This window comes from Rattus norvegicus, chromosome 1 (assembly GCF_021556685.1).
Source record: "Rattus norvegicus strain SHRSP/BbbUtx chromosome 1, alternate assembly SHRSP_T2T, whole genome shotgun sequence".
In the NCBI taxonomy this organism is placed as follows: domain Eukaryota; kingdom Metazoa; phylum Chordata; class Mammalia; order Rodentia; family Muridae; genus Rattus; species Rattus norvegicus.
This window is the reverse complement of record NC_141534.1, coordinates 270,197,479-270,223,068: the sequence shown is the minus strand read 5'-3', so window position 1 is coordinate 270,223,068 and position 25,590 is coordinate 270,197,479. Positions and strand designations below refer to the sequence as shown.

At 43.0% G+C, this 25,590-nt stretch overlaps 1 protein-coding gene across 3 annotated transcripts in view; it reads right to left on the bottom strand.

Annotated features, from left to right (window-relative positions):
• Positions 1-25,590, bottom strand: part of Atrnl1 (attractin like 1) — a 543,698-nt gene that overhangs the window by 445,213 nt on the left and 72,895 nt on the right. For all 3 annotated transcript variants that reach the window (XM_087552341.1, NM_001431114.1, NM_001431115.1), the window contains 7 exon segments: positions 23,628-23,833; positions 22,579-22,697; positions 16,854-16,986; positions 10,656-10,837; positions 8,152-8,365; positions 5,666-5,854; positions 18-236 (listed from right to left, as the gene is read on the bottom strand). In XM_087552341.1, the coding sequence (XP_087408467.1) occupies positions 18-236; positions 5,666-5,854; positions 8,152-8,365; positions 10,656-10,837; positions 16,854-16,986; positions 22,579-22,697; positions 23,628-23,833 (1,262 nt within the window).

Here is a 25,590-nt window from a genome sequence, read left to right as displayed (position 1 = left end):
CATGAAACTCTTGTTACCTGGACACTGGATAAAAGACCACTCGTAATTCTTCTCCTTGGGGCAGAGACTGGTGTCAAGAGCCACCTCACTGTTGTGTACCCCAGCAAGTTTCATTGGGCCCCGGGAAGACCCTTCGATGCAGTATCCTCTTCCTGTATTGCTGGGATCGTTGCACCAGCCACACCCGGGCTGCTCCAAGCACTGTCCACAGGTTCTTAATCCAGAACAATTTTGAGCTGCACGACAGACAGGAGCATTAAAAACAAAAGTGTGACTTTTATAATCAAGCAGAATTGGATGCTTCAGAAAAATGTGGTAAGAAAAAATAACACTAAAATATTATCTGTAGTCAATAGAAATATTTTTGCATAAATATCTGAGATAGGAAAAACTCATCATACAGATATGTGATGTGTATGACATATGCACAAACATGCACACATGTGTACAGAGTACATATTGGGAACAAAGAGAAGATAAACTCAATGTTAAAAGAAAAAAACGAGAAACATGATGCCCATGAAAATAATGACGGCAGTCCTTAAAGATTCCTGCGCGTCTGGCCAGCCGTGGGACGCTGAGAAACAGATGTAGAGGCCTAGACAACACCCGAAAGTCAGCAGCAAATGCTAGGCCCCATAAAGCAGCCAATAAGAACTGTAATAAGAAATAAAACGCAGCATTCACTTGTTTAACTTTGTAGACGGTAATTCGTGGGCTAAAGTGTTTTTTCTTTTCTGGAGTCTCGGAACCACCGCTCTAATGAGACATCCTCATCAAATCTCTCCCCTCAGAGCTCTTCCCCGCGGCAGAGGAGGCAGAGTGCTAAGAGCCAGGAGGGAGGACGGGCACCGGAAGAACACGGCCCTCTCCAGCGACGACGCAAGGCTCACATGCGTGTGAAGCAGCAAGCGCGGGGCCTACTCGGGCCTGCAGCGGCCTCTGTGTATATTACACGTCACAGCTTTCAGCTCAGTGCTGAGATGGGACTCGGAGCATGTGAATGAGTGGGTGTCTGAGGCCTGTGCCTGCTCCTAGGGCTCTCTCCTTTCTCTTGGGTTGCCTGGTCCAGCCTCAATGTGATGATGCTTTTTGTTTTATTTTGTTATATTTTACTTTGTTATGTTTGGTTGTTTTCTCTTAGAAGCCTTTTCTAATGAGAGACAGAACAAGTAAATACAGAGGGTAGGGAAGAGAAGGGAAGGGGAGGGTGAGGGAGGAGAGGGGAGAGGACAGGAAGGGAGGACAAGCTGTAATCAGGATATATTATATGAGAAAATAATCCATTTTCAATACGGGGGAGGGGAGTTAATGTTCCCAATCCACAGTGCTGTGTCAATCCCTTTAACAGACACTAAGCAGCTGAGCGCTCTGTGCACTGCCGTACCCTTCCTTAGTCTCCTGGATTTGAAGCGTTTCTCTTTTACCTATGATACAGATACTTGCCACAATTGTTGACAGTTGTTGACTATCTTCAAAACTGTATGTGTTTACTCTGAAGTCAATGAGAAATAATAAAAGACCAACCCTCACCCAGGGACAGTTATGTGGTTGTGATGTTCCAGTTCCTGACTGCCGTGTGAAGACAGAAAAGTGACGGTCTCACACCCAAGACACTTCACAGCGGCTGACGGACTTACGGACAGTTCACAGCGGCTGACGGACTTACAGACAGTTCACAGCAGCTGACGGACTTACGGACAGTTCACAGCGGCTGACGGACTTACGGACAGTTCACAGTGGCTGATGGACTTACAGACAGTTCACAGTGGCTGACAGACTTACAGACAGTTCACAGTGGCTGACGGACTTACAGACAGTTCACAGTGGCTGACAGACTTACAGACAGTTCACAGTGGCTGACGGACTTACAGACAGTTCACAGTGGCTGACGGACTTACAGACAGTTCACAGTGGCTGACGGACTTACAGACAGTTCACAGTGGCTGACGGACTTACAGACAGTTCACAGCGGCTGACGGACTTACAGACAGTTCACAGTGGCTGGTAGACTTAGGGACAGTTCACAGTGGCTGATGGACTTACAGACAGTTCACAGTGGCTGGTAGACTTACAGACAGTTCACAGTGGCTGACGGACTTACAGACAGTTCACAGTGGCTGATGAACCTAGAGTTCCCTGGGAAAACCACTGTGCCTTATAATTATCCTTTTAAGGACCTATAAGTAAAACATCCTTATCATGTATTTTAGATAAATTAAACTGTCCTCAGAACAAGATTACTGTTAGGACTTTCAAGACAAGTAGGGGATTTGTGGATTAAAGAATCCTACATTTCGGTTGGGGATTTAGCTCAGCGGTAGAGCGCTTGCCTCGCACAAGGTCCTGGGTTCGGTCCCCAGCTCCAAAAAAAATAAAAAAATAAAAAAAATAAAAAATAAAAAAATAAAAAAAAGAATCCTACATTTCTGTACTGATAAAGAAAATTCTAATCTCCTACTTTTATTTCTGAAGTAGACGCTCAGCTTTAAGAACAGCTGACAAAATGTCGTATTCAGAGAAATATTCTGGTCCTTTGGATATCATGTTAGAAAAAGAACTAGGAAGCAAGGCGGCACAGGCTCTGGTTTCGTTCAAAACTGCAAAGCAATATACAGTGATAAATCTTTCCTGGAAATCCATCCTTTGGTGATAGAGACCCAGGAACTAACGGTCTTAAGTTTTCTTTTCTTCTCGAAAAATAATATTACATGAAAGCTTATATACACTGTGCTACTTTTCCTAAACGTGAGGACAATATAGCGACTACAGTGTAAGATACAGAAACTTGGGGAAATCTTAAAGTTTTATTTATGAGTTTTTGAAAGTTGTGTTATAAATTACCCAATAGGGTTTATTAAAATGTAAGTCTTTCTTTTAATTGGTAAGAAATTCATCAAATTTTAAGAATAACTACCTTCCTCAATTGTCAAGAAAACATGTGGTTTGAGAATTGGGTCTCGAGTATACGAAGCTCTGTTTTTGATCCCTATCACTCAGGATGTGCGGAGGGAGGGACTTAATGACACCAGGTGATACCAAACCCTTGGTAAAGATCTCTGCTGGTTACACAGCTCACTGGCAAAGATCTCTGCTGGTAACACAGCTCACTGGCAAACTACTTGTTGAGTTTGCTTGAGAGCCTAGGTCTTCGAGTATAAGGAAAGAAACAAAACGAGTAATTACTACCCATAGTCATGAGATCCAGAAAATATTGAAAGATAAAAGATTTCTGAGGTACATGACATAAACTCACACTTTTTAATCTCCCTTTACAGTATTATTTTAATTTCACTTTTATTGAAATTTCTGTATCAAGAAATAACCCTTCTATTATTTCTTTAAATAACACCCTTGACAGTCATTTTTAAAGATAAAATATCTAATTACTTAAAAGTATATTATTAATAATTCCAGTTATCAAAGATTTCTTAAGAACCACTAGGCAAAATTTGTCTTGATACCATGCACTTCAAACACAAATCCTTGGGGAACCAAGCTGGATGGATGTGATGTGAAAGCCTCCTCCCAGAGGACTAGATTTCACAGTAGAGGAAGCCATCCAGGCTGCCAAGGGAGAGAACAAGCAACTGCCCAGCTGTGATGCCCACCACTCCCCGTCACTCAGCAAACATGGATACAGTGACCCCGAGAGAACATTAGTGATGCTCACACGGCAGTAGTAACCAAATGCTCTCTGACTGACCTAAGAACCACTACAGGAAGGACAGTGTGCCTGGTACTGGACACCTACCCAAGTACCACAGGATAGTGCGGCCTTCTGTCAGGTTCAGTGTGCCTGGTCTCCTATTGAGGTCTTTGCCTGTGCAGAGTGGTAAGTGCGGGTCTACTGGCATTCTTCATTCTTCTACACCCACTCTGGCCAACCCCATTTGTTAAAGATGCTGTCTTTTCACTATGTGAATTTCCCACTTCCTTATCATAAATCAGGTGCCCATAGATGTGTGGATGTCCGTCCGGGTCATCTTCAGTTGGGAGGTCTTCAGATCGACTCTGCTGATCGATGGGTCTGCCTCTGTGTCAGTGCCGCAACTGCCACACATCCTGAATCGGGGACGGTGCTGCCTCCCGCAGTTCTTTCAGTATTTGACACGGTTTTTAGCTATCTTGGGCTTTTTCTGTTTCCACACGAAGCTGAAAATTGTCCTTTCAAGATCTCTGAAACTTTGTCTTAGAATTTTGATGGGATTGCACTGTATCTGCAGAATGCTATTGGCAGGATGATCATTTTTTACTCTAAATCCTACCAACCTTGAGCGTGGGAGATCCTCCCATGTGCCGATACCTCCTTCAGCTTCTCTCTTCCGTGTTTTAAAGCTTTTATTATATGAGTCTTTCACTTGCTTGGTCACTGACCCCCAAAATATGTGACATTATTTGAGGCCATCGTGAAAGATGTTGTTACCCTCATTTCCTTCTCACCCTTTGTCGTTTGTATATAAGACGGTAAACTACTAATTTTCTGAGTTAATCTTGTATCTAAATACTTTGCTACAAGTGTTATCAGCTGTAGGAGTTTCCCAGTGGAATTTCTGGGTCATTTGCGTAAACTATCATATCATCTGCAAATAGAAATACTTTAAGATCTTCCTTTCCTAATTGTAACCTCATCACCTCCCTCAGTGCTCTCAATGTTCTAGCTAAAACTACAAGTACTATATTGAATAGGTATGAAGAAAGTGGAGAGCCTTGTCTTGTTCCAGTTTTGAGTGGAATTGCTTTGAATTTCTCTCCAATTAAGTTGATGTTGGATATGGGCTTACCATAGCCTGCCTCCATTGTGTCTGGGTTTGTCCCTTGTATCCCTAATCTCTCCAGGACTTTTGTCATGAAAGGATGCTGGACTTTGTCAAAGGCCTTCCCTGCACCCAATGAGATGATCAAGTGGTTTTTGCCTTTCTGTCTGTTATGTGGTGGATTACGTGTGTCCATTACATGCGCACATGTAGGGTCTGCACGAGTCTGTCTGTACCAGCTCCTTTGTGTATAGATTATGACTTCCGGTTTAGTGTTTCTGGAGCATGTGAACAAGTGGTTCTCTGGTTCCTGTATTTTCTCTCATGACTTTCTTCCTTCTGTCTGTTTGCCCAATTCCGAGATTTCCATTTTTATTAAATCATATTTACCATATCAATCACATTTTTATTATCCCTTGCATGCCTGTTTGTTTTCTAGTAAGAGGCAGAAAGAACGTGGATCAAGACCAAGGAGGAGAGGGGGACTGGGAGAAGAAGAGGAGAAACTAGTCAGGATGTGTTCTGTAAGAAAATCTATTTTCGATAAAACAAGAGCCCCGTGGGTTCTTGTATTTGAATGCTTGGTTCTCAGAAGTACTTGGGAAGGGTTAGGAGGCATGTCACCTTTGAGGTCTCCGAAGGCTACACCAGGCCCAGCATTTCTTTCTCTCCTGCCCCCACCCTTCACCAAATGCTTGTGAATCAGAACTAAGCTCTCAGTGCCATGCCTGCGTACCTGCCACCAAGCTCCCTGACGTGATGACCACACACCGACCCTCTGAAACCGTAAGCAAGCCCCCAGTTAGATGGCTTCCTTGATAATTTCTAAGGAGGTTAGGGGGAACATTTGAGACTGAGACCTCTCGTTTGAAATGCCCTCGAGCGTTGACATCTCTATCGGTACTTACGTGAGCAGGTGGCAGTCTGCCACTCCAGACACTGTCCGTAGGGGAAGGAGATGATGTAGGCGTTGGAGTCCACGCAGCGCTTCGTGCTGCTGCACCACATGCACTCCATGCCATTGCTCGTGCAGTTGGCACAGGAGGTCCGCAGGGAGCACGGCTTCTTGCACGGCCTTGCGTTCTGATTGGGACTTACTGCAAGGGACGAGAAGGCAATTGTCTCGCATGCTAACTTTTTTAATTAGACTCTATTTCTTAACTATGTGTGGGTGGCATCACGTATGTATGCCACCACAGACACAGGCATGCCTGGTGCCTGCAGGGGCCGGAAGGAGAGGAAGACGTCAGATCTGAAGCTGATGCAGACGACAGTCATGAGCTGCCTGCCGTGTGTGTGGGCTCTGAGAGTCAGATCCAAGTGCCCGGAAGAGCAGACAGGGCTCTCATCCCCTCAAACATCTCTGCAGCTCGGGTAACTTCACTTTAATGCAAATGATTGGGTTTTGTCTGTTTTACTATTTACAAAAAAGCTCCATTGGGTGGACCGAGGCATTATTACATGAGGTAAATTGTTTAAAAAGCTGGAACGTGAGCTAATTTAGCACTGATTTTGAAAATATACAATTCCTTTCATAAGATTATGGTTCTGAGAACTGCAGACAGTCCTGCAATCTGAGTCTTCCTCTCTCCGTTGCCTCACAGCTCGTAACCAGCACCATGGACTTTCCCAGTCACAAGTTTCTCCATAAACGTTCCACACCTTATTTAAGTAAATGTCCTGTGACATGAACAAGTGAAAAAAATATAACTTACTACAAATTCCTGATGCAAAAATCCAGCATTTATCATACACATTAGGATGAGGGTCGTTTTTCAATAGCAAAACCGCAGCGAGAAAGCGACAACTGTGAGCCAAAATGCTGAAAACCTGGAACCTGCACTCCCAGTGGGGACGAGAAACGGTGTGGGCCATGGAAAAGTGAGTCAGATCTTCAGACTACTAAACCTCGTCGATATGTGATAATCAGCTTCACTGAGATGGAGCACCCAGGGGTGCGATGTCACAGCCCCGCCCTGGCACCGCAGGTCCAAAGAGCCAAACCCTGAGGACAGCTGTGTGCTCCGCCCTAACTGCAACCTCGCTCTAACTGGCTAAAGCCGAGGAGCCCAAGTGTCCGCCCACCATAGGACACAAAATGTGACCACTAACACAGCGGGCGTTCATTTGCCTGGGGCAAGAGACGAGATCGAGTGCTTGTGGATAACTCTGAAGGGGTTGTGCTAAGGGAGAGAGGAGGGCACATAGGCGCAAAGGCTGTGTGACTGCACTGCATGGGGCACAATGTCCCCCAAGGCAGAGCAATACTGCAATGGTGCTTTCCAGGGCTCAGGGAATAAAGGATGAGAAGTGTTTGGTTTAAAAATATATAATCGGGCTGGAGAGATGGCTCAGTGGTTAAGAGCACTGACTGCTCTTCCAGAGGTCCTGAGTTTTTCAATTCCCAACAACCACATGGTGGCTCACAACCATCTGTAATGAGATCTGATGACCTCTTCTCGTGTGTCTGAAGACAGCGACAGTGTACTTATATATAATAAATAAATTATTTAAAAAATTATTTAAAAAATATATGTATAGTTTTAATCTTGCCAAAAAATCCTCTAAGTTTTACAGAAAGAGTAGTGATGGCTGCAAGACAGGGGGACATACTTCATACCACAGAACTGTGCGTTTGCAAGTGGTTAAAACAGTAAATCTCACAAAATGTACATAACCGCAATAAAAATACAATTTTAAAAGAATTCAAATACTCTTTCCCCACTTATCAAAGTCCACTTCAAAAGAAATAGCAAAAAGTATTCATTTCCAGATAATTGAAACAATACAGCTGTTATATTGAAAATTACTCAGTCTTTGAACTTAAAGATAAATCTTTCCTTCAAATAATAGAAGCAAAAGACAAATGAATTGAAGGGGCATCACTAAACTGTAACGATACTGAGATGTTCATAATAACATCAGAACCATCGAGAAAACAATTGTACAAATGATAGTGTCCCTGAGAAACGGCTCAGCAGGTAAGAGCACACTTTCCGAACCCGGGTTTGGTTCCCAGAACACACACAGTGGTCATAAGCATCCGTAAGACCCGAAGAAGGGATCGGACTCTCTCCTCTGAGCTGTCCAGGTGTTAGGTAGGCACGGAACACACAGATACCATCAAAGCACTCATACACACAGAAAAAATAAATCCTTAAAAGTTTAATAAAAAAAAAGTAAAATTTCAGAAATTCTATAAAATCAAGCTTTCACCAATGCAAGTTAATACTAAGGTATGTTAAAAAAAAGCGGCTGGGGGTGTTTAAATCAAAGCCAGTATCAGAGAATCAATATTACGAGAGGATAGTACAAGTTATTGCAGTGTACAAAGCAGGGCTGGCAGCAGGCTAGGACATGCACGTGAAGAAAGGCTGATGACTTGACCACTTACCCACAGGCTTTTCACAAACGAGCCCGTCTGCCATGGATGTACAAGGGTTGGCTTTCAACCCTGCCACAGCAGCCCTTTCCAAGTAGGCACAGAATCCAGAGTCGTTTGGCTCACCCGGCAGCCACTGCAGGCTCGTGTTTGTGAAAGGAGACATGTCCTCCCATCCCCAGTAGGATATGTTGATCTTGCGTAGGCCGACCCACGGTGACACTCTCTGAAAGAGCAGGACACAGGGCGTTTACAGGGGTTAAAAGCAAAAAGACTGCATGATACTGGCTAACCAGTATGTTATTTTCATTAAGTATTATGTTTGAAAATACATAAACTACCTTTCTGGTCACTTTTACTCCTGATAACAATTTCCGCACAACCTGGAGGACCAGAGGTCGCCAACTCTGCTCTGAAAGCTCTGAGGGATTTTGAGCTTAGCTACGAAGTTGGATGACTTTTTAGACCTTCCATGTTTTGGATTTTGTTTTTGGTGTTGGTTTTCTCTCCTATTAGAATGAGTTTACAGAATGGCTTTAAACCCCAACATTCAGCAGGCAGGGGCAAGGTGGTCTCTGGGAGACAGGCAGTGCTACACAGTAAAACCCTATCTCACGGAAATAAATTGTAAACAAACAAACAAAAGGGGAATAAAATGTCAGCCGTCACGTACAGCTGCTGCTACAGCTTATACTACCAGGCGGCTTGATCAGTTATGGACTCAAGAAACCACAGATAAAGCTACTATTTGTACGGTGCAGAAACAGAAGCCAAAATTAACACATCTATATGGAGTTTTGAATGAAGCTGTCATAACAAGGACTTGCCGTTGCTATGCATAAACATTTATACAATTTTAGAAAAAGTGATATCCTCTGTTCTGTAAACAAGAACAAAGAGTGGACAAGGTCTGGCTGCCATGCTGAAAATCTGATAGATACACAGACAAAAGCCACGTAACTACTCTTAATATTCTCGCTGATCATCAAACCCCGCGAAAGGCAAAGCCAGTTCTTTATTTATACAATTCATCATAATTACTATTTAAAGGCAAAAATATATTCTAAACCCGAGTGCCAATGTTGTATTAGATTGTGGACATCTCCTTTTCAACATGTGGTGATCTATCTTCTCAGTCACTAAGCTACTTAATAGTCACATCAACGGAAAACAGTTCAACGACAAGTTTGTTACAGACATAGGAGTTAAGAGTGCTTCTAATCACAAAAACCACACGTCGCTTCACATGTATAATGTATTTTACACGTTTATTCTGGACGTTAAAAAAGCTGCCTCTTTAAAAATCATACTTTATAATAACATTAGTCATATAATCAATCCAGCGCAGAAATCTCAGATTAACAATGTGCCTAAGTCACAGCAACTCTCCCTGTGCTCCCTCGCCATCCACAGCAAGGAAAAGCCATTTAAAATGAAATATTACTCCCTAACTCATCGTGATAAGAATCTGAAAGAAGAGGAAGAGAAACAAAAGTGAAGCCCGAGATAAAACATTTAAAGTAACTATTACTCAGTAAATGAGCCAGACAGGCTGTTGAAATGAAAGATAAATTACTATATTATGAAAATTTACTGCCACACACCATAAATCATTGTAACGTTTCATTAGCCATTTCCGATAAGTAAGTGATCGTTTGACCCAGGATATCTCTTTAAAGTGGATGAATTTGTCGATCTTCAGTGGCCACAGAAGGGTTATCTTAAGCCTACGCGACGGCAATAACTTGGGATAATAATTCACTTTATATAGAGAGATGCGCAGCGAAGGGTCACCTTCAACAAGTCCCCACTGTGGTCTCCGGCAAGAAGCTGTTTCTCGTGAAACAAAGCATCGTTTATACGATGTGACTCAGTCAACCTGAGTTTGCCATCCGCTCCCTATGGGCTGTAATAGGCTACAGGGATTAGCAGCTACAAGAATTCTTAGAATACAGAACTCAAGGGATAGGATTTGTGGTTATTTTGTAACAGCCAAAAATAACTCATGCCGAACACAGAAAAGCTAACAGAACTTTAATGACAAGTTGTAGTGTCTTCAAAACACAAAAACGTGAGTCTGCAGCTTCGGCTGTGACAGAACATGAACAGCACTGATTTTCCCGTGCTGCGTGGGAACTGTCAAGGACATGTATGCAGACCAGAAGCCCTTAGCGGCCCGAAAATAACACCTCATTTGTATATTCCATATGATTACAATAAACGTTTAGTTTTTAAAAAGACTGCTACATATTGCTAAAGTCTCTTAAAGACATATTGCAAAGGTCTCCCCACCAGCCTCATGGCCTCGCCCTGGAAGCTCTTAAATAAGACAAAGGCTGTGTCTGAGTTCTCACACACAGCAGGCGCCCAAGCATACCAACGGTTATTTATACTGTGAAATAAGTATTTTCCCTCCTTCAGAGAAACATTTGCTTTACAGGACAGAAAGAATAAATCATGTCCCCGGATGACAGATCACCACATATGCCCATCCCATGGAGGGTCCCAGGGCTCACCTGCTGTGTGTTCTTCTGTATTTCGTCCAACACAAACCCCACCTCCTTGGATGTGGTCAGGGAGGCGAGATTCCCACTGAGATTATAGCAGTAAAGCTTGGCACTGTCGTAGCTTTCTCGACTGGAATTGATTCGAAGACAAGAGTCCCCGACGTGATTCCAGCCTTCTCCACAAAGGTGAGCTAGGGAAAGAGAAAAGAATTACTGTTAGACTAAAAAAAGAAGGAGAAAGGATATTTCCCTTTCGACCTTTTCAAACACTGTGTTCATTTAAATTTGTTAAATAGAACTTTTCAAATTTTCTCAACATGCCAAACAAGGGTTAGGACATAGTTTGAAGAGCAAAAAACAAGTTCCCAATTTTTTGATACAATGATTTTTTGTTGTGGTTTCACTGAAACAGACTCACTACTGAGCCCTGGTGTCCAGTAGAAATCACTAAGTAGACCAGGCTGGTATTGAACTTGTAGATATCCATCTGCCTCTGTCTCCCTAGTTTGTTAGAGGCATGCACTACCATGCCTTTCCTTTATGCGTTCTTAAAGATCTTAAGCTCTGGTTCTCCAACACCTGTTACCTGCATCAGCTCCAAAGATTTCCACGTTGTCTGGTCATTAGCACACGACCTCTCAAAAACAAAATCACAACTATATTTGTCCTAATTACATCACAAAAAATCACTTTATTTTATTGCTGAAAACAATTTTTAAGTTTATACTTTTGATCACATTTTTTCTCTCCCACACATAGACACACACACATACACACATACACACACACATACACATACACACACACATACACACACACACACACACACACTATGCACATGAATGTTGGTCAACCACTCCTGAACATGAGGTCTCATCTAGAGTGGTAATACACCCAATGTCATTCCATTGGAGAAAGCTGATCTTTCCTTTGCAAGCAGGTATAAACGACAGTTCAGTTGTTAACCTTTACCCAAATGGCTAGGTTTTCATTCATTCATTCATTCAATTTTTAATATAAAAAAAGAAAAGAAGGCTGGGGATTTAGCTCAGTGGTAGAGTGCTTACCTGGAAGTGCAAGGCCCTGGGTTCGGTCCCCAACTCCGAAGAAAAAAAAAGAAAACTATCACCTCAAAGTTGGACAAGACATCGAGACAAACTGGCAGAGGAAAGGAGCACGAGAGCAGGCGCAGGACTCAGAAACTCGCTCACCCACACACCCAGGAGTCCCATGAACACTAAGCTGGAAAACAACGTAAGTGCAGGAGCCTAAGACCAGACTGCCTTACAGAAGCCAAGGTGGGCTTGGTGAGCCTGGCCGACAACCCCAGCACTCGGAAGCAGAGGCAAGGTGTTTGCAGTTCAAAGCCAACCTGTACTACAGAGTGAGGCCCAAGACGGGATTAGCTACATAATAAGACCCTACCAAAAAGTGAAATGAGGAGGAAGAAGAGGAGGAGGAGGGAGAACAGAAGGAAAGCAAATGTGTTCCTCATAAAGAATCAAGAAAGAACCACTGTCCCCTGCACAGTACAGCAGCTGATTAGAATTTGGTATCACAAATAGGAACCACTTGAATTACAAACTTATGTTGGCCGTTCCTCCTCGCTCCCTGTCCCCTCTCTCCTCCTTCCCACCGTCTCCCCTGTCTCGTCCCCATCCTGGTCTTACTCTAGCTCAACCTATGCACCACGAGCTTCATGATACTTTTTAACTGGAAAAAAACTTTCAACCATTGTATTCCGAGCACAGCTTCTCGTTCTCCTGGTTACTCCCAGAGTCTACAGACAGGAGACCACCTCCTGCTGCCTGTGCTGTGCACTTTCCTGTAGTTATGGGCTCAAATTCTCCGGGACCGTAAAACAGAATGAATCCTTTCTCCCTCGCACGGATGGATAAGGGTCATGGTACTCCAGCAACAGACAAGAGACTAATGAAGGTTCTCTCTGCTCAGGAAAAATTCACATGGCCCTAGGTGTACAGAGATAGAATACGGGTCTATAAAGAAATGTTTACTAATAATAAATCAAAACAATTATTTTTTTAAATATCAACATATAATTTTACTGTTTACAAAGGCAAAAGCAAATTTCATACTAATGAGCGGGGTATCTAGTTATTTTTCCAAAATTTTAAATCTTGACTGAATATTTGATATTTTCAGTGTCTTCCACAGTTCACACCTTTTGATCTTACAATCGTCCTTGCTGAGAAAACCACTTCCTCTAATTGTGCAGTATAAAATGGCAGAAGTGTGCTCGAGGACAACTCAGAACTTGTTATAAACTCTGCTCGAATATCAAAGTTCAACTAACATGTTTTATGAAGTCAGCAACTCAAAGAGTAACTTTCAACTGAACCATTCAAATGCAATACAAAGAAATGCTAAATTAAAGCTCACATGCTGAGAAATTACAGTGGCTAAATGTTTAAAACGCTGTAATTACATCGTTTCTGAAAGAGCCGAAAACTTTGTACAAGGTAATCAGAACAGAGTAAACTCAAAAGGGTAAACAAGATTTGGTGGGCTAGAGAAGCTGGCAGCAGAACAGGTTAAAAGCCTCTTCTTACAGACAGGACGAATTTTGGGCAGAAAATTTTGTGGATGGGTTGGTGTCCTTATCCCTGCCTAGGTACCGGAAGTGGTCACTTCAGGCTCCATGACGCCACTGCAAGGAGTCTCAGCTAAGGTCACCCTCACAGACTCCTGGGAGCCTCCTCCATCCCAGGTCAAGAAGTACAGGGAAGGTGGAGAGAGACTGAGAGAAGGGATGACTAATAACCAGCCCTATAAGACACGCCCAGGGACAAGCACCCATCCCAGACACCATTAATGACATCCTGTTATGCTCACAAACAGGAGTCTAGCATGGCTTCCTCTGAGACGCTCCGCCCAGCGGCCAAACACTGGATGGAGCTTGGTTGGGGATGCATATTGGGAGGGATCAAGGGACCTGGAGGGGATAGGAACTCCACAGAAAACCAATAGAGTCAACTAACCTGGACCCTTGGAGCTCTTAGAGACTGAACCATTAACCAAAAGCCATGTACAAGCTAGACTTAGACCCCTGCACGAATGTAGCAGACGTGCAGCTCAGTCTTCTTGTGGGTCCCCCAACAACTGGAGTAGAGACTGTCCCTAAATCTGCTGCCTATCTGTGGATCCCATCCCCATAACTGGGCTGCCTCACCTGGCCTCAGTAGGAGAAGATGCGCCTAGACCTGTAGGGCCTGAATGCACAGGGGGCAGGGGTGGGGCGCAGCGGGAACCTCCGTCCTCTCAGAGGAGAAGCGGAGGGGAGGTTGGGGGAGGGGCTGTGTGAGGGAGTGATTGGGATGTAAAGTGAATAAAGTAATGGTTGTGAAAACCTCTTCCCACTATAGACTCAGGCAATTATGTAGCAGATAAGATTGGGGGCCATAAATGGTATGCCCCTCAAGGGACAGATACAGCAACAAAGTTACACTGGCTGGCTTACAGTGATGGACAAAGAACAATGTGGATAAATGATGATGAAAATAAAATAATAATAATAATAGTAATAATAATGACAATAATATTAGGACCTCCCTTTCTTTGAAAAGTTAGCTCTACAGAGCCGCTGTGGGTGTTGTATGACAAAGGAACAAAAGAACACAACATTGAACATATAAGTAAATTCTACAAATGTATAAATACTGTGTTGTGGCAGAAGCTGAATAGTAACTGTAGCAGCTTTGGCCTGAACATTTTTCTTGGACCTAAAGACAATTAGCACTCCGACCATTGAAAGTTGCTAATGCACTGCTTGGGACATGACAGTCTGCCCACGCTGGCTGGGAGATTTTCTTTCTGACTAGTGCCCTTGAAATCAGAAGGGCTACCAGCCTGGGAATGTGGTGTCATGCTTTGGAAAACTATGCCTCTAGACTCTTAAAAGTTACATACAGCGTCAATGAGGGAAAATAACTATAAAAGATAACTCTGTCTGTCACTGTTTATCAAGGATGTCTAAACTTATGACTGAAAGGAAGTTAAAACATGCGTCGAGGACAAAAATGATATGATCTCTGTTCTGGAACAACATGAATCTATCCCTTCTGTATAAGGAAGCACTCTGACTGCCAGTCAGTTAGGCTGCAAGATCTGCCCACCCCCAGCCACCATAGCTGACTCACTCCTCCCTGGACAACTCCTTATCTCCTCTGTAACTGCTGACCACCATACCTGACTCACTCCTCTGCGGGACCTGGCCATCCCCGGGGATGGCCCCTGGCGTGTCCAACTTTCTCCACCTCTGTTTAATGCAGCATTGAAGTCTTAGCTAGAGCACCACAGCGTGACACAGAGTGCAGACTGGGAAAGACGCAACCTTTCGGCAGGTGATGTAATCCTATACATAAGACCCCAAAGACACCCATGCAAATTCCTTAAGAGCTGAGAAACAGGTTCAGCAAAGTAGATATAAAATCAATGCACAGTTATCAGTTGTCTTCCTACATTCCAATGACAGACTGAAAGGCCAGGGAAACACAACACTGCAGACCTTTAAAGCAACGATTAATAAATCATGAAACTGAAAACTTTCTGTACGGCAAAGGCAAAGGACATCGTTACTCAAGTAACGAGACAGACAACAGAGGGGGATCACCTTATACGTTATATGTCCGTCAGAGTATTAGTTCCTGGAATACAGGGAAAACTCAAAATAAACAGCAAGAAAACAAACAGTTATAAACCAGGGCCTCAAACTAACAAAGTTCTGAAAAGTTGGAAGGCAAACCACTAAGAATAAGATTTCCTCTCAGCCCAGTTAGAACGGCTATGGTAAAAACTTTTAAAAAAAGACAACTGGGGTGTGTGTGTGTGTGTGTGTGTGTGTGTGTGTGTGTGTGTGTGTGTGTGTAGAAGGGGGAGAAACACTGATAGAGTCACCGTGGAAATCAGTGCAGTGGCTCCTCAAAAGGTTAGAAGGATCTCCCCTTTGATCCAGCTAAACCAGTCTTGGGAATGTACCCAAAGAGCTCCACTCCCTGCTCTAGAACTATGGAATCACCCCGTTCAGTGCTGCCCCATCTCAATGCCCAGTTGGTAGAAACAGCCGACAAGCTCACCAACCGACGAAGGGGTAAATGAAGACAATGTGTAGATTTAGACTGGGAATGGTATCCAGCAGTTAAGAAAAAAAAGTCACAACTAAATGTCGGGAGCTCAAAACAATCCTTTTGAACAAGGTAAGCCAGCTCAGAAAGACAAGCACTGCCTGCTTCCCTCATTCCTGGGTGTAACTGCAGTCTTTAGATAAGTGTGTTTCTTCTGGCATTCCCATAGAGGGCAGTGGTGACTAGGAGCCACGAGGAGGGGCTTCCAGGGAAGCAGAAGCAGAGATCACTGTTATAAAGGGTTTAAAGAGAACAGAACAGGAAGGATTTAAGGGACAGAAGGGTGTGGAGTAGAGGGAGTATGGAGAGGGATAATAATACCAAATACCTTCAAAAAGTCATATGGAAATCTACTACCATAGCAATGTGCACACACACACACACACACACACACACACACACACAGTAAAACAGATACACTCTATAAGAGGAGACACAATGTTCCTACTATGCACCAGAAGACACCAAACAAAAAGCTGAGTATCAGAAATTGTTGCATTTTGTTGCTGTTGGCCAGAGAGGTTCCACAGACCCCAGACCGCATAGGCTTTGCCATTGCCGGTCCTCATGCTACAGAACTCAACAGCAAGGCCCTACTAATGAGGATACACATTCTCCAGTCAGATGAAAGCCGAGGAACTCATCCCTACAGCTGGCTGGTCTTCACTCACAGGTCTAGTGTGTGCTGTTCACACGGGAGGAAACTCATCATCGATTATATCAGCTGTGAACCTGAGTTACAACAATGACTGGCCACCAGAGATCCACCAGTAAGTGTGACAAACATCACAGAGAGAACCAATTACTTCTTCATTGGACCTATGTCCCACCCCCCCACCCCCCACCCCTCATCCCCCACCCCCACAAGATGAAATCCACACTTGGCACTAAGAAAAGTCATGGACCCTAGACAAGTCTTCTAGAGGAGAACCTACCACTGTTTTGTTTTGCCAAATGGACACTTAGTAATCCAACTCTGAATGTCTTTTGTCATATGCACAGACAATGATACTGTAACACCAGTCTGCAGAGTGAAATACTCACTATCAAACCATGAAGTAGTTACCTGGCAAGGCCTGGCACTCTTGCTGCCGCTGATCCCACTGGCAATTCAAGTTCAGTGAACAGCTTTTACAACTTGTAAGTTTGTTACAAATTTGCTCATTTCTTATGTGACATTTAGTGTAGTTTCTGACAGACTAAAAAATTGAAAGATAAAAACATGTTATTTTTCAACAATTGAACAGCAAGGATCCACACACGTTTAACACCCGCCCCCCCCCCCCCATGGAACTTTAAAATGTACTTTTATCTCCAAACCAAATCTATCAAATCATAATTTCTCTTAATTATTCCATCATTTACTGAATTAAATTTAGCTTGAATTTGCTGCCCTGCATGGTAAACTGCAGTGCAACCTAGCAGGTAAGCAACACATAATGATGGGAACATTCCTTAAAGACACTGTCTGAGGCGACCAGAGAAATCAAGTTTAGCCATCAGAGCATGCTATTGATAAGACCGTATTGTGGAAGGGAAATGCCACTGTGACCAACTAAGCTGTTTCCGATCCTTTCACGTCACGATCGACTCAAGTCACAATCTTACAGCTGATTGTTTGGCTTTTATGGCTTTTGTTGACCTCGGAGCAGCAGGGAGGAGTTCTCAGTCTCTAATGGATCAGGTGCTGGGTGACTCACGAGATGTTGTTTGCTTGTTTTTATTTGTTTGGTTTTTTTTTGCATAAATAAACTCTACTGAGTTTTTGTTCATCCTCATTTTTTTCATTTGAGATGGTAAACTATTGTTCCTAGAACTGTAATAAGTTCCTAAAATCAGAGAATCCTGAGAAATTAAGTACTTTGAAATTTGAAACAGGAACTAATGAGAATTTTTTAGTGAATCTGAAAACAAATGTCTGACAGAGCAGAGGCATGAATTCATTCTCACTACTGACATGAGACGATTCCAGTCCCAAGAGGCTATCGTGAAGATGAGGTTGAAATAAGTAGTAAAACAGATTCAAATCTATTAACAAAATGCAAAGAAGATTTATTTTAGAATACGTCAAACTAATATGGATTTAACTACTTGATGTCGCTGTTATTCTTTCTTCATGGAGGCTACAAAGAAAACTGCAGTGTTACTTTTTTTCAATCTTACTCCATCATAAAACCATATTTCAACTAATTCTGGCAATGAAATGTTACTGGCTGAGGATGAATAAAGAAGGGTATAGTTACCCTCATATCCTATCTTACATACACCTAGGTTGAGCTACTTCACAGAAAATTACCACTATCTATGATTTAAAAACTACGTCCTGTATACAGACCTTAAAACTGGGGCTCGAGACATTCATATGCCTCTATCAGAAAAATCCTGGAAGGAACTTAATTATACATTGTGAGCAACACTCCAATCCTGTGATCGTCAATAAAGAGAATTGCTTTTATCTGACTTTCTCCCATAGGTCAGGCTGACACTAATTTTCAGTCACTAAGGCTAAAATTTAAAGTTAACATATAACTATCTCATATTATCTAACTTTAGCAACCATCCAAAAGTATTTACTGATAAAATATTACCCCCCCCCTTTATAAAATGCTCTACGGCAGCTGAGATGGTTCAGACAGCCAAATGACCTAAGTTGGATCCCCAGAATGCATGAAGAGGAATCAAAGAACAGATCCTGCACACTGTTCGCTGGCCAACAGCCATGAGCTCACACACACATGGACATTGTAGTTAAGATTTCTACTCCTTTGATAAAAATACATGGCCAAGAGCATCTTGTGGAAGAAGGGGTCTATGCCAGCTTACACATCCCCATCACAGCCCATGTGAAAGGAAGGCAGGGCAGGAACCTGGAGCAGGAACTGAAGACCATGGAGGAACATTGCTTACTGGCTTGTTCCTCATAGCTTGTTCGGCCTGTTTTCTTACAATGGCCCAGAACAACCATCCCCAGGGTGGTGACACCCACAGTGAGCTGGACCTTCCCAAGCCAATCATGGAGATACACTACAGGCTGTCCCACAAGCTAGTCAGCTGGGGACATTTTCTCCTTTGAGGTTCCCCCTTCCAAAATGACGCCAGCTTGTTTAACACAAAACCAGCCAGCACAGGTAAACAAATATTTGAAAAGCATTATTGTCACTTCCAAGACAAAACAGTTCATTTCTTGTCTGTGTATGCATACGTGTGTGCGTGTGTGCATATCTGTGTATGCGTGTATGTGTGTGTGTGTGTGTGTGTGTGTGTGTGTGTGTGTGCTTCCTGGTGTACATGTTGTGCATATGTTGTGGTCAGAGGACAAACCCAGATCCTGCCCTTGCTGTCCACCTTGTTTGAGGCAGTCTCTTTGTTGTTGAGTGTTGTACATAGCAAAGCAGTCGGCCCTGCATGCTTCTAGGAAGTCTCCTGTCTCATGCCCACTCTAAGCCTCTAACCACGGGGATTAAAGTTGCATGCGATCTTGCTGACTTTGCATGAGTTCTTGGGGTTTAGTGGAGGTCCTCACACTTACCCACTAAGCCATCTCCTGACCCAAATATTAATTTCTCTAGGGAATATTACATTTATTATGTGATAACAGATAAAATGTACCCACATATAATGTTTAACTTGCTCATCCTGAAAAAAGGAAAAAAAAAAAAAACCTCAAACACATTTTTGTAAATTTCAACTATGAGTTACTCAACCACCACATCTCCTTTCGGGGCAGGTAAACTCACTCAATGTCAGCTTTTCTTATTCAAAGTATTTTTTCATATGGCACATAAATTCTAGCATTATTCTACATGACCGGTAGAGTAGGATTTAAAGCACTTGCCAAACAACTAAAAAGAAATAAATTTGCTTTACTTATTGAATCCATAAATCTAAGAAAATGGCAAGAGAAGTGACTGAACATGTTGGAGTTAGAATAGAAAAAAAGGCGACTTTGTGCAAACACTCAGAACAGCGTTCACATCAGAGCTGATGAGGCTGCTGCTCCCCATAAACACCCCCCTCATTGATGAGAATAACAGGAGAGGAAATTCTATTTTAATCACATCCAGCACCCAGGAATCAGTGGCAGAATACAGTGGGATATTGCTCCAAATTACACCAGCATTGTTCACCTAATGGGCCAGACGCACATTAGCAACCAGGCAATGAAGAGGAACCGTAACTGTTCCAGTCGCTCATCTATTTAGTCATGAATTGAAAACGTAAATCCATGAAAAGCAAACAGATTTCTGACCCATTAGAGCACAAACATGCAACTTGCAATAAATATGGCTGAACAATGAAATAGGATATCACTGCACATGATCTGACTAAATTTCCGTGAACTTTTAGGTGCCCATTAGCATTCAGCTTGGCTTAATCACCAGACACTCTGATGAGACTGCCCAAAAAATACATTACAGCAGGATTGTAAGTTATGGGATAGCACCATCTGTTCACTTAGGCCATGGATCCAAGTCCTTCCTGGCTCGCACACCGTCAGAAATAAAAGAAAAGCAAAAGGATATATTTTAAGATGACTGCTTGAGAGCAGTTTACATTACTTAATTTTTCAGATGCAAGTATAATTACCGAAACACATACATATCCACAAATCTGAGCGCCTTCTATGGACTGTTTGTATCCCCACACTCACATGCTGGTGACCAGTCCTAGGTGAGCCTGTGCGAGAGGGCACTGAGGTGCACTTCAGTCTCGGTGGAGCCTTCACGCACAGGAGGCTGCGTTACAACACAACCCAAGAAGAAATGGCCTATGAACCGCAACGTGGGTCCTCTGAGCTGTCAATGCTCAGAACTGGAGATCCCCAACCTTCAAAACTTTGGGAAATAAATCCTTGTTTCTTATAAATCATACAGTTCATTTACATTGCTTCGTTGCGACAACTAGAGCCAATTAAAATAACCTCTAAATAAAAACTAATTCAAAGTTATCAAAGAGTTAGAATTAATTTTTCTTGAAAATTTTAAAAAGTGGTTTTCTACATTTTAATTATGTGATATCTAATCGCATGTGTGAATTTGACCGGGACACAAGTGTGTACACTGTCCTGTCTGTGAAGATGTCCATTTGAGAGTATCATTTGCATGAGCTGACTGATGGCCATTCCCCAATGCAGACGGACAGTACCCTGTTGGCTGACAGCCTCACAACACAAACTCAGGAGAGTAAGGACTGCTGTCTGACCCCTGCACGTGGCTGGGACTCGCCTGGGTGGTACTAGCAGCTCGTAGGCCACTGAACTTCTGGAAATTTATCACACTTTCTTGTGTGTTCAGCTTACAGGTAACAGACATATCAAGGAGACTTTTCAGAATCACGCAAACAAGTCCTTAAAATCCTGAGTGTATCCCTTTAACCAGACCTTTACATTGTGTCTTAGTTTACTAAATTTTTATTTCCAATAAAATAATTTCCCTTTTCTGAGTAGTACATATCTAAAATACAACTTAAAATTTCTAAGTAAGACAATGTTAAAACCCAAACCTTTAGTAGTATATCTTGTCATTGATTTCTTTTTTTTTTCTTTTTTTCGGAGCTGGGGACCGAACCCAGGGCCTTGCACTTGCTAGGCAAGCGCTCTACCTCTGAGCTAAATCCCCAACCCCTTGTCATTGATTTCTATAACTGAAAATTATGTGCTAGTAAAATATTATAAGAGCAAAGGGTTCAATGCAGTGAGTCAATAAGTAAATTTCCCTCTATGTTTTATCATTTTATAAAACTCTCACAACTTAAATGTGCTCAAGTATCATTGGTTGTAACATGCTATAAGATAAATGTTCACCGTTTCAAACCATAAATACTAATTTTAAAATGTTTTCAATAGTTTTGGTTTGTCCAAAGTAGTAGTCCAACGATATTGATATTTTGGTTGCTGGGAATTGAACTCAGGACCTCTGGAAGAGCATTATGTGCTCTTAACCGCTGAGCCATCTCTCCAGCCCAGAGATTGATATTTTATGCCAGAAAAGCATTGGTTGTATGTACCGGTGTCTAGTGTGGGAGGCTGTTCCATGTACTATGAGTGCTTAGCCTCTGCACACCAAATGTGAACAGGAGCCCCACAGTCGTGCTAATCAAACTGTTGCTAAAGGTCAGCTGCAAAACAGAATTGCCTTCTGTCAGCAGTAAGTGATCTAAAGATAGAGAAGGGAGAACCGGGGTTACTGATGCTGTGGTAAAACATAAAATTAAGTGTGCAAACCACAGGCCAACAGGAGCACAGCTGACGTGCCTGTCAGGAATCCCGCAGGTAATCTTGGTATCTATCTACATAACACACATTAGTCCCATCAGCGCCATAAAGACCTTTCAAAGACAGCACTAAAGATGGAGTCTCCGCTAAACAGATGAAAGCTGTCAGCCTCACTCATGGAGTACATGAACGAAGACTGCCAGTTACAAAACAGAATACAGACTGGCACTTCTACCCAGCAAAGCTGCAGACCAGCTAACGGCAATGTGCCAAGATGTGACTGGTTCCTTATCTGTTTCCTTTCTCTGAAGGTGTTGAGACATGGCCTCTCTCTATGTAACTCACTCTCTCTCTCCTGGAACTCACTATGAAGACCAGCTGCCCCTGAACTCTCAGAGACCTGCATGCCTCTGCGTCGTCGCTGGACTAAAGGCATGGGCCGCCATGCTCCAGCAGATCCCGACACATGTTCTATCTGTGTGTCTGTGAAGTCTCCCCTTTGCACACATTAATTGGACCGTAAGCAAGCATGTGAGGAGCATGCCCATGCCATCCCGCTCCACCCTTACATACGAACCGTGCTGCAGTTGCTGCTGGCTGAGATGCATTTCTTGTCGTCACACCACTGGCACCCATTTGTGTTGGCTGTGCAGCTGGCACAGTCTGCATATCTGTAACATCTGTCATCAGAAGCGGCTGCAACACACGAGGGAGAGAACACTCAGCGGGCTCAAAGGAAATGTCATGGTTCTGAATTCACATTTATAGTTACCTGCTTAAGGGTCGATAGCAGGTCTCTTATCCCAAAAGAAAGTTTCAGTAGCAAAATAAGTATTAGGCCAACTTTGTGGTTCACATTTACAGGACACATTTTTTAATTTATTCATTTAGAAAAAGGAGCTTACCAACAGTACACGTCCCATAAAATACAATAAGAAATACTTGGATTTTATGGCTCTAACGATATTAGAGATGCAATGCAACACAGAGGGCAAACTTGAAAAGGTTTATTAGTTGCAGCAGCAAAATCTACAAAGCCCTCACCCAGCTGAACTGTGTGACTGTCACACAAATCGTAACTACAAGTCCTGGCTGATCATCTTTCCTAACTCTCTTTCTCCAACACATCAGAATAGAGTATGGCACGCCCACAAAAAGCTGCACAGATTCACAATGAGCTTGGGGTGTGTAGAGTTTGGGACTGCCAACTGTTAATCCTGCTGTGGGATATTTTTATATGTAAATTCATTACAATCAGATCATTTTTGTTCCAAAACAGAAAAGCAACTCTATAATGTGGTTCTGCAGCAATTCGGGAAGAAAACAGCAAACGTAAAATATCTTACTTCTTTATTTTAAAGAAAGAGTAAACAATATTTCTGAGAAATGATGTATTTAAAATCATTTAACTGTCCTATCAAAAGAAGCTGCACATAAAACATCCTCATACAAAACTAAAACTGAAAGCATCAAGGAAAATAAATAATTAACTGCTGCTAGTTCAACTGTCAGACTCCATAATGGGAGTATCTTCAATTTCTAAAATGAGGAACCTCGTATAAGCAAGATCAGTCTACTTTTAAATACACAGAAAAGCTGTAAAGCAGAATGGAGGGGCCGCCTCACCTGTCCTGGGAGGGCACTTGGCTCTCAGGAGATTTGCGTTCCCGGACTCCCAGGACTCACAGTGATTCTTATTCCAAACACACTTTATCCCTGGACCAGCGTTTCTGCAGAGTTCTTCGTCCCGGAAAGCTTTGCAACTTGGAGGCTTATACACAAGGATGTCATTAAGGAGTACACTAGAAAATCCACCAAATATATACATTGACCTGGGGAAACATGAGAGACAATAGTATACCTTAGCAGAAGGAGGAGGGGCCTGGAAAATTGGTGTAAGAGCAAACAGGTTTAACACCTGAATGTCCGTGCTGGTGCTCAACCTTTCCTTAAAATCATATTTCCTTTGACAAACACTATGATGTGAAAAGCCCAGATTAACTATTTCAAGATTTTTCCTGACAATTGTTCAGATAAAATCTGAAATACAGCATAGATCTTAATGTTTTGTGGTAACATAAAGTTTCTTACTAAGGGAAGAAAGAAACAAGAAGGTAACATCCTCTTATCAGAAGAAGCACTGCCATCTTAATAAAGTAAACAATGCTTAAAGAAATGCATTTACAATCATAAAACAGTGACATTTAATTACATTATATAATATTAATATTAATACATTAATAAATATATTAATATTTAATTATATATTATGGTAATATGTGAATGTTTAGGTACACTTTAGAATACACTTTAGATTTATCATTTTTTCTATACTGGCTGGGGGATTTTGTTTGGTGATGTTTGTTTTGGTGTGTTGTGTTTGACGAAAGTCTCCAAATGTACCCCTTTCCCAGCCTTGAACTCACGACCCTTCTGTTTCAGGACTGACTGTGAGGTGAACGGCTGTGTGAGCGCGGAGTTGCAGAATTCGGAGGTAAGATAGTGAGAAGTTACTCTTGTAAAGAAAAGAGTGAGCCAAGTCGTGAAGACTTCCACACTCAGGTCTGTATTGGAGTCCTTACAACCCTAAGGTGTTTACCTCTGTCAGTGACCGTTCTTGCATGCCCTCAAAACAACACAAACTGGTCCACCATGCTTCAAGAATACTTTGTATATTAAACAAACAAAAAAATAAAAATCAAAACCCATTTTCACGATGAAGCTTGGGGGGGGGGGATTCAGATGAATCTGTTGCTATTTTTTAAGTCAATTTGTGTCAGTTACAATGTTTCATGGTGAATAACAATTCATTGTGTGGCTAGAGGAGCAAATAGCTGGGAGATTCTGAAGTAAACATTTCAAGCACCCCCTTCTGGGGAGAGCAGGCCCTACACACCTCACCTGGGCAGCACACCTGAGCTGACCCTGGTGGTAAAGGACACAGGCCCTGAGGTGTGAGCATGAAAATGCCAGCCGTGCCCCTTGTCTGTCATGTGGTGGGATGAGATCACCTCCCCTCCCTTTTGCCCTCACCACCTGCAATGATCAGGAGAGCTGTCCCTGCCCTCACCTGCCGCAGCGCCCAGAGGTGCCGGCCCTGCACCTCCCCTGCACAGCACAGGAAGGCTGACCTTGATAGGGGAGGGTGGGGGAGGGGGTCTCGGCTGAGCCAGCCGCAAGGGTACGAGCATGGTAGAGCTGGCCCTGCAACTTATCTGCCAAGCTGTGACATCAGCAAGGGAGAGAAGGTCTCCCTTCCCCTTCCCTCCCCTCCCCCTTTGCCAACTACAGCTGCCCCTGACCCTTACCTGCTGCAGCACTTGGGAGAGTAGGCCCTGCACCGAGACTGGGCAGTAGAGCTAGCTATGGACATGGGGTTTTCAGGTGAGCCAGCCCCAAGGGCATGAAAATGGGAGAGCAGTCTCTGCCCCATGCTGGCATTTGGTGGGTCAGCCAGGGCAGGTATATGCCAATGGTAGGGTACAAGAGAGCCAGCAGATGGGCCAGCTCAGGTACCTCCGAGACCCAGATCCAAGGCTTTGAACCGGCCCTCCCCAAGAGCTACCCCATCTATGAACTGTTGGAGTGC